The sequence below is a fragment of the Macaca mulatta genome, chromosome 2 (genome assembly GCF_049350105.2).
Source record: "Macaca mulatta isolate MMU2019108-1 chromosome 2, T2T-MMU8v2.0, whole genome shotgun sequence".
Lineage (NCBI taxonomy): Eukaryota > Metazoa > Chordata > Mammalia > Primates > Cercopithecidae > Macaca > Macaca mulatta.
In genome coordinates, this window is record NC_133407.1 from 171,306,516 (window position 1) to 171,322,032 (window position 15,517).

Sequence of the window (15,517 nt, forward strand, 5' to 3'; positions counted from 1 at the left end):
TAAGTCTTAGGTACACCAGAAAGCATAGAAAAAATCATAAATTATTATAACTGAATGACAATGAAAACATAATATGTTAAAATTCTACAGAAATGGGTAAGACAGGCAGGGCGCAGTGGCTCACGCCTGTAATCCCAGCACTTTGGGAGGCTGAGGTGAGTGGATCACTTGAGGTCAGAAGTTTGAGACCAACCTGGTCAACAAAGTGAAACTCTGTTTCTACTAAAAATACATAAATTGGCCAGGTGTGGTGGCGGGCATCCGTAATCCCAGCTATTCAGGAGGCTGAGGCAGGAGAATTGCTTGAACCCGAGAGGCAGAGGTTGTAGTGAGCTGAGATTGTGCCACTGCACTCCAGCCTGGGTGACAGTGTGAAATTTTGTAGAAAGAAAGAAACAAAGAAAGAGAAAGAGAGAGAGAGAGAGAGAGAAAGGGAGCGAGGGAGGAAGGGAGGGAGGGAGAGAGGGAAGGAAGGAAGGAAGGAAGGAAGGAAGGAAGGAAGGAAGGAAGGAAGGAAGGAAGGAAGGAAGGAAGGAAGGAAGGAAGGAGACAGTTCTCAGAGAAACATATTTAATTCTAGCAACATTTAATAGAAAAGAAGAGATATTGAAAAATGAATACACTTACTTCCAAACCTCCTACCCTCCCTTTCAAATATTGCAGTTAATTAATAAAGATAAAGACTCTAACTAATAAAATGTTACACAAAATATAAACTTGATTACAAGCATCCAAACTTGTTTTTAAAGACTGATAATATGGATAAAATGTTGCCAAGTATAAGCAGAAAAAAAAAGACTGAGCAAACAAACAACTCCCCAATAATATCAGGGAATGAAAGATGGGTATAACAAATACAGGCTGGACCCCTGAGTATTGCATAATTCAAAACTAAAAATGATGTGTACTCTTGGAAGATGTGAAAAGTTCTGGGAAACTATCTGTTGCTAGGATTGAGGTTTCTTCAAAGTTTGTTGAGATTTTGCAGACCAGAGATTTGAAGAAATTATTACTTTTAGAAGGCAGAGTGAAAGGGGACTCAAAGCTAGAGTTCAACTCTTAGATGAGTTCTTTTTCTTTTTGATTATGGAAGAAATCACTTAGAGGAAGTTTACAATTCTTTGCTACTTCTATGGAATCTAATTTAGATTCCTCTGGTCAGTTGATAAGTCCCGTGATGAACGTTGTGGACCAGAGTTGGAGATGGGCATGAGCCCACCTGATCTTCACCAGCATCACCAGCATCAGCCACATCTGTGGAGGCTGATGCTGAGCAACATCACACTGCAAGTGATGAAAAGGCCAGTCGTAAAGTGAGTGTGGCCTCCCGAGGAACCGAGGAGGAAGAGCTAGGAACTTTGGTAGATAAGTAGATGGCACAGCCAAATTTGTTATACAACAGGTAATATGAGCCTATATAACTTCTATATTTCATTGTTTTCTACATTTTTCTGTAAAAAGGTAACACACCCAATTGTAAGGTTTACTGCCAGATTACTTTCCAAAAAGATTGAATTCAAGCATTCCTATATCTTTAAAAACACAGGAAATCATTTTTTGTAATTCAGTTTAGTAAGTGGAAAATGACATTTTAAAATAGAGGATATTTTTCATAAGTCTGTTTCATCTACTGTGGAAATGGCTTCTAAATATCAAAGCGTGCTTCAACACTGAAAACAAAAATGTGGAAAGCAGAAAGAACCACTCTCACTCCTCCAGGCAGACTACATGTTTAAATAATTCATGCAGACAAATGGAACCAGCACAGCACAAACAATAGTGGCTAAATGTCTTCACCCCAGAAATTGTGTCTGCTGGGCTCCAAGCAGGGGAACTGAGCTTCTTTACCTTGTGCTGCGCACAGCACCACTGCTGCCATGCCCCAAACCAGGCTGTAGGTAGACAGATGACAGAAGGGCATCCTGATCACCTGAAGACAGAAAGCAAAGTACAGAAATGGGGGTTTGGATTTGGACAAAGCCAAGAAAGCTTCAAGCTAATCGCTATTTCAGGGAATGGTGTAGCTAAGTTTTTACCCCCCAGAGAACTTTGGTTTTGTGGGAGCAGAACTAGAGGTTATAAATGGAGGAAATAACAAAGCATGCTCAAGATATGAGGAGGAAAAAGCAGCAGCATGGCTCCAACACAATAGCAATCCCTGGCAATTTGGGGCCTTGCTCCTAAAGCCACCATTATCAAGAGCAAGGTCTCAAAGACATAGGATCACTTACAAACTGCCTTAAATAAATACAGAAAATGCTGAGAATACAAATGTTTGATAGCATCCACTTCCCCAAAAATCCACATCTGTTAATATTAAAAATGTAACTCAGCAGGCAACCACTTTTCAGGAACATTATTTGACTGCCTTGAATTTTGTTGAGGTTGATTTTAATTCTGCAAGTCTTATACATAAACTGCATGTTTTAAACACCAGCACTGGCTTTAATTTTTTCCTTCATTGCCTTATGTTCATGTGTCTGGGCAGAAATCCTTGACCTTCTTACAAATCATGAGAGGATTAAAGAGAATGTTATTCTGGGCATCACCCTTCGATAAAACGGTAAGTCAGGGTAGAGGCAGTTGAACTTTTCTCTGCAATAATGCCATGAATCCTTTCATTTGGTCTGTATGTATGCTCATACTAAAGGGCAAAGGCAAGAAATGTAACTTTTTTCTATATTTTTTCTATATTTCTATTTTTCAGAATAGAAATGAGTAAAAAATATAACTTTTATCTGTTTTTAACTGAACTTTATTTTTATTTCATGTTACTATTCCAACTAGAGTTAAGAATTTACTTCCAATCAATGTCGCATAATCTCTGTCAATTCAGTCTCTCACCACCACAACACCTCATAATTGTCCCAATCTCCAGCATTGCATCTACATTCCTGGGGGTTCACAAAATGCCAAGCTATAAGACAGGACTACTAATCACTAATTACAACCATCTATTATGCTTGCATTTGCTAAAATGGCTGTGTTCCCCTCAAGTCATCACTGTCATTAGTTTGTGCAATTATTGCTCACAAGATGAGCTGGTGCTCGCTCATCTTCTTCCAGGCTGTCCCTGGGTTCCCCTTGTGCTGGATGAAAGGAAATTCTACAAGGCTTTCTGCCTAAATTCCCATTGAACATGTTTTACTGTTCACTTGCCATGATGGACAAGCATGCTGCCTCCTACAGTCTCTTTAGGGGACTGTGAGACACAGGTATTATTTTTTTCTTGGATCTCAACAACTACTTGCAGGTTCTATTTTCCAGTGTCCTGAACTTCCCTTGTCTGGGGCCTGGGCCCAGGGCCTTATTTTGGGAATGCAAACTGGTATCTGAGCATAGACATCAATCAGTCCCATTTTGCTGTCCCAGCCTAGAAAATATTTATCTCCCTGAACCAGAAAAGCTGGTTCCTCCATCACGCTGCATTCATCCAATCAACCCTTTCTAGCATGAACATTATATCCTTGGTCTTTTAGCATTTAGTGATTTGAAACTGGAATGCCAAGCCTCTTGGTATTGCAAAATTTTGGCTTTTGAAACTAAAATTTATTTTCTGCTTAGTATTCCTCCTGTAAGGCAATGGATACTTAACTGTCTGATTTGAAAGACCAGAGGACAAAAATAAAGTACTGGAATAAAAAAACACACCAGATGATACATTAAAATAATACTCCAACTTATATTTTGCATAAGGTTACTAAACCACTAACACTAACATTTATTGAACATTTATTATGTACTAGACACTGTTCTTAGCACTTGAGACAAAGTATTTCATCCAATATTTCATATAAATCTATATAGGAAGCACTATTATTATCATCATTTTCAAAATAAAGAATATGAGGCAGAGAGAAGTTAAGTAACTTGCCCAAGGTCACACAGCTATGAAGTGACAGATAAGGGGTTTAAGCCCATGCAGTCTGGTTTCAGAGTTCATAACCATAATTACCATACCATCTCGCCTCCTCTATGTATAAAGTTTTGTTGGTTTAAAAATTTTGACATGGCTGGGCGTGGTGGCTCACGCCTGTAATGCCAGCACTTTCGGAGGTCAAGGCAGGTGGATCATGAGGTCAGGAGATGGAGACCGTCCTGGCTAACACACTGAAACCCCGTCTCTACTAAAAATACAAAAAATTAGCCGGGTGTGGTGGCGGGTGCCTGTAGTCCCAGCTACTCAGGAGTCTGAGGCAGGAGAATGGCGTGAACCCAGGAGGTGGAGGTTGCAGTGAGCAGAGATCACATCACTGCACTTCACTTCAGCCTGAGCGACAGAGTGAGACTCCGTCTCAAAAAAAAAAAAATTGACACATCATCACAAAAGTACGTTGTTATTGCTGTGACTAAATCATTGTTGTGATGAATGACCAAAGATATTGACACAGCAGTCCCTGCTTCATTGCCCTGCAACAATATGTTAAATTCAATTTTGAAGCTGTATTTAAAAAGCATTTAAACAGGTGTCCACAGAGCCAAGGAATCTCTGAAAGCCTTTGAGTCATTGTCTAGAAGCTCTGCTAGTAATAAAGCATGACCCCATCCGTCATTACCTGCAGCTCAGCACCTACAAACATGCTATCCAATCTCATGTCACTGTACTTTCCATCTTGCACACCAAGCTCCACTTCACCATTCTTTCAATAAGTTGAAATTACCAAGCTATTTCCTACATTAGTTCTTTTATCTTTTCTTCTGCCTAAGATGCTGTCAGTTGAATACAAAAATGAACGAATGATGAATAATTAAATTTATGAGTAACATCAAATTAATCATCATTTTACCCAAAAACAGCTACTCTTTTGGACTTTTATCTCCCAGGCACTCAAGTCATCCAGGATGCCTCATTTTTCCCCTACCTAGATATGTAATTAGTCACTATGCACATTAGATTCTCGCATGTGAAGTGTCTGTTCCTTGCTACCCATGTGAAGTGTCTGTTCCTTACCACCCTAGTCTCAGCTCATAACACTGGGTGTTTTGTGCAGTAGTCTTGTCTTCTATTGCAACTGAACTTTTGCCAATGTAGTTGGCCCACTGTATCTGTGGGTTGTGTATCCATGGATTCAGGTAACCACAGATGGAAAATATATTTTTTAAAAAAGCATCTGCACTGAACATATACAGATTCTTGTCATTATTGCCTAAATAATACAGCATAATAATTATTTATATAGAATCTATATTGTATTAGGAATTATAAATAATTAAGAGATGAGTTTATAAATATGGGAAGATATGCATAGGTTATATGCAAATATTACAGTATTTCATATAAGGGACTTGCACCATCCACCAATTGGTATCTGTGAGGGTCTTGGAACAAAGCCCCCATGGATACCAAGGGACAACTGTACTTCTTTCATTTATTTTATTATTAGTCATCTCTATTGAGTCTGACTTCATGCCAGGCACTATGGTAGGTGCTTTGGAGACAATGGTGGATAAGGCAGATATAGTCCCTAACTTAGTTTACTATCCAGCTAATGTATTTACACACTATCAACAGATTAATTTTCCTTAAATTCCTCTTTGCACAAGATGTCATCCTCTTCTACAGTTCCTAGCTATCTAGAGAAAATTGTTCAAAGTTCTTAGCCTATTTTCATTCTTGCAATTTCATTTCCATTGCCTTCCTATGTATCCCCTCCCTGCCAGCTAGCCTTTTTTACTTCTAAATGCACCACGCAATTTCCCGCCTTGGTATTTTTGCTTGAGCCATTCCTCCTACATGAAATGTCTTCCCCCTCACTTGTATTTATGTAAGGTCTTACTTTTATGAGCCTGATTACAGTCATCTTGCTATACAGATCCTCCTCTTCTGAAGCACTTTCTGTTTAGGTCTTTTGGAACTTTTAGTGCTCCAAAAAAATTCATGCCTCTTCCTCCAGGGCCAAAGGGGTCCTATCTCCCTTTGTCCCCCATGCCACAGCTTCCAGATCTTGTCTGAACACACCCATCTGCTTTCCAGTTTGAGAGAAGACAACTACTTCCCAAATAGACCCACCATATACCCTACACCCTGAGACCCTGCTTCCAGCATGCTTACTACCTGCCAACACCCCTCACCCGCCGCCACTCTCCCAGCTATCAATCTTTCATTCTCTCTTGTCAGTGAAAAAAATATATAATACTAAAGCAGACTTGACAATTTTGAAACTACTATTCTTTCTCAGACTGAGTTAAATTCCTGAGGTTGGGACATTGGCTGCTTGTTTCACTAGAAACAGTCTCTTATTTGGCTCTGTGTATTCTTTCGTGGTATTTAGCAGTATGATCACAGTCTTCCATAAAGTGGTAGTCTCTCTGCGCCAGTCTCATTGGCCCCAAGAACCTCAATATCTACTGAATCCTGTTGCCTTAGTAGGATGTCCTGACCACTTTTTCCTTAATAAACCCATCATGGGCATCCCTTTCTCAAGTTATGTGTTCTTATTGGCTCCTGTTTAGCCCCATCTGTTGCTATTATAATTTGAAGCTTATTTCTAGACTATTGGACCATAATCACTTAAATGATCTTGCTTTAGAGTCAGGATGATTGTTAAAGGGTGGTATTCCACCTGTGGGAATCCCATCCCCTCATTCTCAGTGTTTGCCTTAACTAAGCCCTGTTTTTGCCATTCCTTTTAGATACAATGACTTCCCTGCTGGAGTTCATTTTCCTTAACACTCCAAGCTGTGTCTCTCTGTTTGCCTTTCAATTTCTCTGGGATTTTTATTGTCTTGTGATAGCCTTCTTCCTGTGGGCTCAGGAGCAGCGGGTGGGGGAACAGAGTTCTCAAGGATCTAAATATCTCCTCCTTTACCTACCACAAGGATTTCTCTTCCTTTTCCTGTCCAACGGGCGCCACTCAATTCTAATATCCTCCTACTCAATGGATTTGTTAATTTTAATTCTGGTCAATCATGCCCTTTTCTTTCCTTATGAAACAGCCATGACCTAAACTTAATGAGGGAAATTTCAAAAGGAAGTACCAAACCAATTCCAAATAACAAGTGTTTCACAAACATTAATCTTATATAATAAGCTTCATTTTTCCTCTAGCAAGAGAAGTTACTAACCAAGTCCCTTCATAGGTAGGGGTAGAAAATTACCTGGTAATCATTAATGGTGATCTTTCCTAGGAGTGGAGCTATAAGGAGAGGGCCCCCAATTGTCCTGGTCAGGGTCTGTGGTTGGAGATCAATCAGATGATAAAAATTGGAGCCAATATTGTCTCAGCTCTCTTGGGGACAACTTGTACCCTGGAGGTGGTTGTGTGTGTTGAGCACCAGAGCTGTCATCGTCTGGGTGAAGAGCCAGCATCATGTTAGGGACTGGCATGCTGGAAAAGCGCTCATCTTCAGCACCCACTCTAATTGCCAGAGACAGGGAGTCTCCATCACTATCGTGTTCCTGTGATGGATCTTTCAGGATAGATGTCTTAGAAGGAATGATGTCTCACCTCCCCATGGCCTATCCCAACTGCTACCACATACCTGAGCGTCTTCTTGTCTTCAGCTAGAGAGAACCAGTCACTTAGATTCTCATCCTAGACCCCATGCAGTGGCATCATAGTACACAGTGATACTGATCTTTGTGACGTAAGTTGCTTTTTCTTTACATCTCTAAGGCTACAGAGAATTCAAGATTATATCATCTGAAGGTGCCATTAGGACAAATTATTCTTTGCAGATAGATTTTATTATTCGATACCCAAGCATACCATAAGCATGCTATGCCTTCCTTGTGACTTCTCTTCCTGTCTTCACAGGTCTAAGACTAATAACATAGTTACTGCTCTTTGAGAAATCCAAGATGATTCAGCTTCCTGAACACATACTCACAGTCTACAAAGACCTGCTCACCCTGCCCATTCACTGCTGGGCATTATACTCACAAAGGCTTTGGTTTGAAATGAGCAGAGATAACTCAATAATTTTCTCAGTATTACTGAGACTGTTCCATCCTATATAATTATCTAGGAAAGTCAGAAAAAATCAGGCCAAATGTTTCCTCAGGCTCCATTGCCAGTGCCCACCCAACACATTTTGTTTTATTTTCAGCTAAGGCAATTGTGGAGACAGATACTGGCATTCCAATTCTATGTGATATTTTTTTCAACCATTAGGCTTCTCTCTGACGTGGAAATCCAGGCTCTAGCAGAGGCCATGATGAAGAATGCAGAATGCACAAGTTCTCATAGAGAAAATCTGTGTTTTAGGACGAGAGAGAAAGCAGACACATACCAAACCACATGTCGTGGACTGGGAGCCAGCAATGTTAAGAAACAAAAACACAGTGATTGAGGCAAAGGAAATCAGAAGGAAAGCCTTACTCTTAAATAGATACGTATTTTTATTTTACAGTATTTTTTTCTTGAGTCCATGCAGAATAACTGAAAAGATGACCAATCTGAAAACAACAGTGTTTATATATTTACAGGGAGGTGACCTGGGCTAAAACAAATACTAGATTTGTGAGCAAAACAAATCATTTTACCTCTCTGAGACTCCGGAAGAGTAACAGTATCAATCTAATGGTTAAAAAGACTAAATGAAGCAGTATATAAAGCTCCTAGAATACTGCCAGTACAAATAAGCACTAAATAAATGTTGTTCTTATCTCAGAGTTATTATGAGAATTAGGCAATTAAAGCACTTAGTATAGAGCCTAGGTTATAGTAAACGCCAATACGTGTTAGATAGCCAAAAAATATTAATCGATCAAATAACATAGTGGGAACTACAGTCCCGAAAACAAAGAAGCCCACTTATAACCCTTGCCATGCAGTCCAGGGTTCACAAAAACCTGCGTCTTACCAGACAGCTGCCCACCTGGCAGCTACATTACCCCTATTCATGCCTCTTCCTCAGCAAGTTTCTATGTCCAAATCCACATGACCCCACATGTAGTCACAAGGACTTGGAAATATTAGCCTTTCCGCCTGTTTATGTCTAAAACCAGGTAATAATTCATTTTTAGAAGGATAGTTATAAAGAAGATTAACAGCATCTAGCTTGCAGTAGAGCATAGCTCACAGACCACCATTCTCCTTTGTTAAGAAAGACAGTGAAATCATTGGCTATGTGGTCTTGCCAACAAACCATACATGAAAAAATTGTCTTGAGGCATTCATTGTATTTGGATTTTTATACCAATACCATTGTATTTGGATTTCATATACCAATAGGGTATATGAAAACCTTCTCCGTTTTTTGTCTTGTAAGCTGGTTCCGAATAAACAAAATGTCTGTTTCTCTAGATACCCGGGGTTAACCCTTCAAAGCATCGTGATCACAGAGCATTTCAGCTCTCTCAAGTGTAGCTTCAGCTTTAACGGATCCTTCATGGCTTCCCCCAGGCAAGGGCTAGGAGGGAGAAAGGGGCTAACAAAGAGACGCTGGAGCTCTCCCGGAGAGAGCGAGCCTGGAAATCTGTATCTTCGCCGCGGCTTTTGGTGCCAACATGGAACCAATACAGCATTTCTCATTCCCTTTTGGGGGCAGTTGAAAATAGGCTGTGCCTCCCCAGCTTTGGGAGCTGGAGCCAGTGAGCCGAGCCGAGCCCCCCGGAGGATGCGCCAGCCTTGCCAGCGCGATCAAGAGCCCCCGGAGCCCCGGCCTGGCGCATCTTTTTTTTCAGGGAATTGGAATGGAGAATCCGGACGCCAGCAGCGGCCTGTAAACCACCCTTTGAGGCAAAATCCGCTAATCAGCAAGGTAAAGCGCTTAGAGAAAAGCGCTGCCATCAACACCACTGATAAAGTCCCCGGACCGGACTGTGGCGAGAGCCGAAGCTCCGCGCCTTCCACTCGCCGCCCGCCCCAGGGCCACCGGCTCGACATCGCCCACCCTGCGCCCTCCTTCCCAAGCCCCGGTCCCGCTCACCAGCCTCTCCATCCTCGCTCCTGGAGGCGCACGCGAGGTGGCTGACTGCGGATGTGCGCCTGGAGCTCTGCTTGGGAGGCGGGAGGAGCGTCACCTGTGCCCCGCCGCACCTCCCGCCTCTTCCTCCTCTCTAGCCCCTCTTCCACTGGCTTTCCCCCACGCCCTCACAGGAGCGGAGGCTGAATTAAGTGGTTTATATTCAGCGTTGCCTATTTTCACACATTTTTCCCTTTTCAAAGGTGACCACTGGGGAAACTGAGAAAGTGTTTGGAAAAAAAAAAATTTTTTTTTTCCTGTTACCTGGACTGAGAAAGGAAATGAGGTGGGAGGTTGTGAGATCAATTGTTGAACTGTTAGCTCTTGATGTAATGGCAGAGGATTCAAGCTGAATTTAACCAATGGACTTTCTTTTTTTTTTTTTTTTTTTTTTAAGAAAAAACTTACATTCATTATTTTAAAATCCAGATTCAAATTATATATTTAAGCAATCAATTCCGTAATGATTTCACCTTTCGTGATGTGATCAATTCCTTGGTGAAGAGTTTCCTTCCACTTGCATTAATGATGAGGATTCTTTTTTATCTTCTCCTTCTCCTTCTCCTTCTCCTTCTCCTTCTCCTTCTCCTTCTCCTTCTCCTTCTCCTCCTCCTCCTCCTTCTCCTTCTCCTTCTCCTTCTCCTTCTCCTTCTTCTTCTTCTCCTCCTCCTTCTTCTTCTTCCAGAGTTCTTGGCTCTTGAAAAAAAAAAAAGGACAAAGCAAGCATCAAATGTTCACCTCCTGAAGCCTTTTGTTTTACTACTACCACCCTCTCATAAGGAGCTAGGACAAAGCTTTGGGGTTTTGTTTTTGCTTCTTTTTACAGACAAAGTCTCACTCTGTTGTCCAAGCTGGAATGCAGTGGTGTGCGATCATAACTCACTCCTGGGCTCAAGGGATCCTCTCACTTCAGCCTCTAAGGAGCTAGAATGATAGATGTGCAGCCACTATGCCCAGTTTTTTTTTCTTCCAGACATGGGGTGTTGTGTTGCCCAGGCTGGCCTGAAATTCCTAGTCTCAGATGATCCTTCTACCTCCACCTCCCAAAGCAGTGGGATTACAGGCATGAACCACTGCACCTGACCTATTCTCCTACTTCTAATACCATAGACTAGGCTCACCTGATTTTGAATTTTATATGAAAGGCATCATAGCATATGTGTTCACTTGTGTCTGGGTTTTTTACTCAACAGTAGATTTAAAAAATCCATCCATGTTATTGCCTGTAGTGTGGCTTATTCATTCTCATTGATGTATAGTATCCTATTCTATAAATACTGTATATTACAATTTATTTATCTATTCTTCTATTAATGAACATTTCTTTGTTTTTCAAATTAGAGGCATTTTTCACAGTGGTGCTATAAACATTCTTATACATGTCTTTTCATAAGCATATGTATCTCATTCTATTACATGTATTTTTCCCATATATTTTCCTATCACTTTATTTTTAACCTTCCTCTATTAGAGAAATATTAACTACACACTTGGAAAAAAACTTCTCCCACCTTGGTCTCCCAAAGTACTGGGATTACAGGTGTGAGTCACTGCACCCAGACTTAACCTATTTGTGTGTTGTAATTATTGATATAATAGGACTTTTAAATTGTTTATATTTCATTTTAGTATATTTTCTTCTGTCTTATCTTTCATTAGGCTAAATATTCTTTTGCTACATTGCTACATTAAGAGTTATATTTTATTATTCTGCTGTTTTCTCCTAACTTACTAAGGACAATACATATGTATTTTTTAAGTCAATTTCTCAAATTTCCCAACACGTATACCTTAGCATAATTCTCCTCACCTCTCGTAATCTTATTTTCTAATTTTTAAAATAAAATCTTACATTTATTATTTTAAAATCCAGATTCAAATTATGTAGTTAAGCAATCAATTTCATAACGGTTGAGGACAGGAGTTCAAGATCATACTGGGCAACATAGTGAGATCCCTGTCTCTACCAAAAAATAAAAATAAATTACCTGGACATGGTGACACATGCTTGTAGTCTCAGCTAATCAGGAGGCTGAGATGGGAGGATTGCTTAAGCTCAGGAGGTTGAGGCTGAAGTGAGCCATGATCAAGACACTGCACTCTAGCCTGGGTGATGCAGTGAAACCCTATTTCAAAAAAAAAAAAACCAAAAGCTTAAAAACAACATTTTTAGGTTAAAAGAGACTTGGGACACAGAAAGGTGAACAAAAGGAGAAAAACTCCCAGCCATAATGAAGCATAAACATTGTATTAAAGAAATTTGCTTACATAATTTAAAATTATTGGACAGATTTAAAGGAGCACTTAGAATTAATATATCACCTTAACTATACCAGATGTCAATATTGAGTAAAAGAAGCAAACAAGGAACTCAACAAAATGAGAAGGAGAATACAATAAAACTAAAGGCAGAAATCAATAAAAAGGAACACAAATAGAATACATATAAATTTTTTTCTAGAGATTAATTGATCAACCTGGTGGCATGTAACACTCAGAAAATTATTTCTGTAATACAGAGTAACAACATAGAATGAAAAGGGAAAACTAATACTGATGCAACAAATAGCAAAAATAACAAAACAATATTGTGAACAGTCATATGAAAACTTATACAAAACGAATAAATTTCTGAAAGTGGCAAATTGGCCACAAAACTTTAACACTTAAATAGGCCAATAACTTAGTAAGCAAGTAAATCCAAATCAAAGACTTGCTTTGCAAAATAAATAAATAAATAAATAAATAAATAAATAAATAACAGACCTGCAGGATTGTTGAGGAATAGATCTGTCTTATTCATGTCCAAAAGGGAGAACTATAAAATTACTGAGATCTTTCTTTGAGGCTACAGTTATTTTAATTTTAAAGCCAGGAAAGGATAATACAAGAAAATAAAATTATAGCCTTCTTTTACTTATAAATATAAAGCAGAACAATTTCCAAAATGGCTTACCATTAGAAAACTGTCAATATAATTTATCATATTAGTAAATTGCTATGAAAAATTCATGATTATCTCAACAAGTACCAATAAATTATTTCTTAAGTTCAACAACATATTTATCATAAAATCAAAGAAGATAGGAATAAGAAAATATTTCCTAACCTTGATAATATGCTTAGCGGTCATACTGCAGCAAATATCATATTTAACTGTAAGGAAATTTTAGACATGGTCTTTTAAATCGGAAACAGGAAAAGGTGACTGTTATTGCAGGTATTAAATGTAAAAAGAGGTGTTGATTGGAAAGAAAGAAGCAAAACTGTCATTAGTTGTAAGAAAGATAATCAACTTCATGAAAAACAATCAAAATCAACAGAAAAACTTAAATACAGAGTTTAGCACAGTTTCCAAATATTGGTTAACTTAAAAAATCTGAAAATGTTCCTAAACAACTAATAACCAGCTAGAAATGTTTTTAAATATCATTAATTATAGTGAACAAATTAAAAGTACCTAAGAATTAACCTAGCAAAAATTGCACCTACGTTGAGAAAATTGTAAAACCTTCCTAAAAGACATTTAGAAAGACTTGAATAAATGGATAATATATTTGTGGCTGAAAGAAATTTCACTATAAAGACATCAGTGCCCCAAACTCAAACTTATTAACAATTTATAGTTTGACTTAACATTGTTAAATCCATCCACTTTTTATCCATAAAAAGTGGACTTTTGGTTTTCCCTTAAAGACTTCTGTTCCCCTAATGGTATAACTGAAAAATGTAACAGACTGATGCCAAACAGGAAGAAGTAATCAATATCTAGTATGTAAAGAATTTAAGATATAAAAAATTTCTGGCCGGGTGCAGAGGCTCACCCTTGTAATTCCTGCACTTTGGGAGGCCGAGGCAGAAGGATCATTTGAGGTCAGGAGTTTGAAAGCAGCTTAGCCAACATGGTGAAACCCCGTCTCTACTAAAAATACAAAAAATTGTCAGGGCACAGTGGCTCACGCCTGTAATCCCAGCACTTTGGGAGGCCGAGGCAGGTGGATCACCTGAGGTCAGGAGTTTGAGACCAGCCTGGAAACATGACGTAACCCCTTCTCTACTAAAAAATAGCAAAAATTAGCTGGGCGTGGTGGCGGGTGCCTGTAATACTAGCGACTTGGGAAGCTGAGGCAGGAGAATCACTTGAACCCAGGAGGCAGAGGTTGCAGTGAGCCGAGATCACACCTTTGCACTCCAGCCTGGGCAACAAGAGTGAAACTCCATCTCAAAAAAAAGAAAATGCAAAAAATTAGCCAGTCGTGGTGGTGGGCGCCTGTAATCCCAGCTACTTAGGAGGCTGAGGCAGGAGAATCGCTTGAGCCCCAGCAGCGGAGGTTGCAGTAAGCAGAGATCGTGCCGTTGCACTTCAGCTCTGGGTGACAGAGCAAGACTCTGTCTCAAAAAAAAAAAAAAAATTTGCAAATATAAACAGCCAACCAGACACTACTTGAAAATGTAGACAAGAACCTTACAGAAGGGGAAACTTGAGTGGCTAACAAATATATGAATACATACTCATACTTATTAATAATCTGAAAAAATGCAAATCAAAACCATCATTCAATTGGTGATGTTGGGAGGGGATCTGAATCAGGGAATGAATAGAAATATTCAAAGACATTAATATTAATACAACCTCATTGGAAACCAGTAATTCATGAAATTGGATTATATATTTAACCAAATCATTGTTTTCATTTATTTCTAAAATAATTGTTGCTACCAAATGCAGGTTTTGATTTGGAAGGTTAAATCTTAAATTTGAAGTGTACAAAATAACAGTAACAAATTCACAAACCTGCCAGTTACCTGTATGTGAGAAGAGAATGGCTCTTACGTTCTCCATGTGAGGCTGTCTCAAATGAGGTATTGGTTCACACATTCTGTGACCTAGAGATATAGCGACATTAATGTACCCATAAGAGGAATACAGCCCAAACACTCCCCCTCATGGCAGTGCATTGTAAGAGTATGCTATGAGTAAAACATTTGGAGATTCAGATTCAAATTCTCTTGAGATTGACCAAAGTATATTTTCAAATGCTTCGTTGGGCATGAAAATACTCGAATTACAGAACTTGCATATTATTTCCACTCTATAATAGTGAGAGTCATAACCTATGATTTGTACCCTTGGAGAGTCTATTCATTATACTCTAAAACTTAAACCACTGGTCCTTATGTGTTCCATCTATTTCAGATTCATATATAGAGATAATTAACCTATTCCCTTGGATGTAAAATAGGCATTTCAAAATTAACATGTTCAAAATTGAACTCTGGATTCTCTTTCCAAAGTTTGTTCTTCCTCTAATCTTTCCCATATTTGTAAAAGTTTTCTTCATCTAACACCAAAAAACAAACAATCATCAGAACAATTCTTACATTTTGCTCTTTTACCACAGCTGTTCCTTCAGCAAATCTTGCCATCCCAAACTTAATCCCTCAGTCCCCTTTGCTGCTACTCTAGTCCAGACCACCATCAACTCTCATCTTGACTACTGCAATAGTCTCTGAAAAATCTCCTTCCAATCTCTACCTTTTTTTACCTCTTAATGAGCTTCCTCTCCACCAGTTGTCTGTGATCCATATTCTCTCGTGCAAAAATCTG

At 39.1% G+C, this 15,517-nt stretch overlaps 2 protein-coding genes across 17 annotated transcripts in view; both read right to left on the reverse strand.

Moving 5' to 3' along the window:
• Window positions 1-10,513, reverse strand: part of CD200 (CD200 molecule) — a 30,804-nt gene extending 20,291 nt beyond the window's left edge. For 4 of the 14 annotated variants that reach the window (XM_028843279.2, XM_028843277.2, XM_015129804.3 and 1 more), the window contains exons 1-2: window positions 9,874-9,942; window positions 1,849-1,930 (exon numbers count right to left, since the gene is read on the reverse strand). Coding sequence is in view for 6 of the 14 variants with exons in the window: in XM_015129804.3 (XP_014985290.1) it covers window positions 1,849-1,930; window positions 9,874-9,885 (94 nt within the window). In the remaining 8 variants the exon portion in view is untranslated. 14 annotated transcript variants of the gene reach the window in all.
• The window catches only part of LOC144339418 (uncharacterized), a 41,160-nt gene continuing 36,148 nt past the window's right edge, over window positions 10,506-15,517 (reverse strand). Inside the window, exons 2-5 of one of the 3 annotated variants that reach the window (XR_013414408.1) lie at window positions 14,705-14,796; window positions 13,019-13,065; window positions 11,898-12,035; window positions 10,506-10,605 (exon numbers count right to left, since the gene is read on the reverse strand). Coding sequence is in view for 2 of the 3 variants with exons in the window: in XM_077993948.1 (XP_077850074.1) it covers window positions 11,934-12,035; window positions 13,019-13,065; window positions 14,716-14,796 (230 nt within the window). In the remaining variant the exon portion in view is untranslated. Of the gene's footprint in view, window positions 10,606-11,559; window positions 12,036-13,018; window positions 13,066-14,704; window positions 14,797-15,517 lie in introns of those variants that run through there. The other 2 variants (XM_077993948.1, XM_077993949.1) reach the window with 2 other exon arrangements.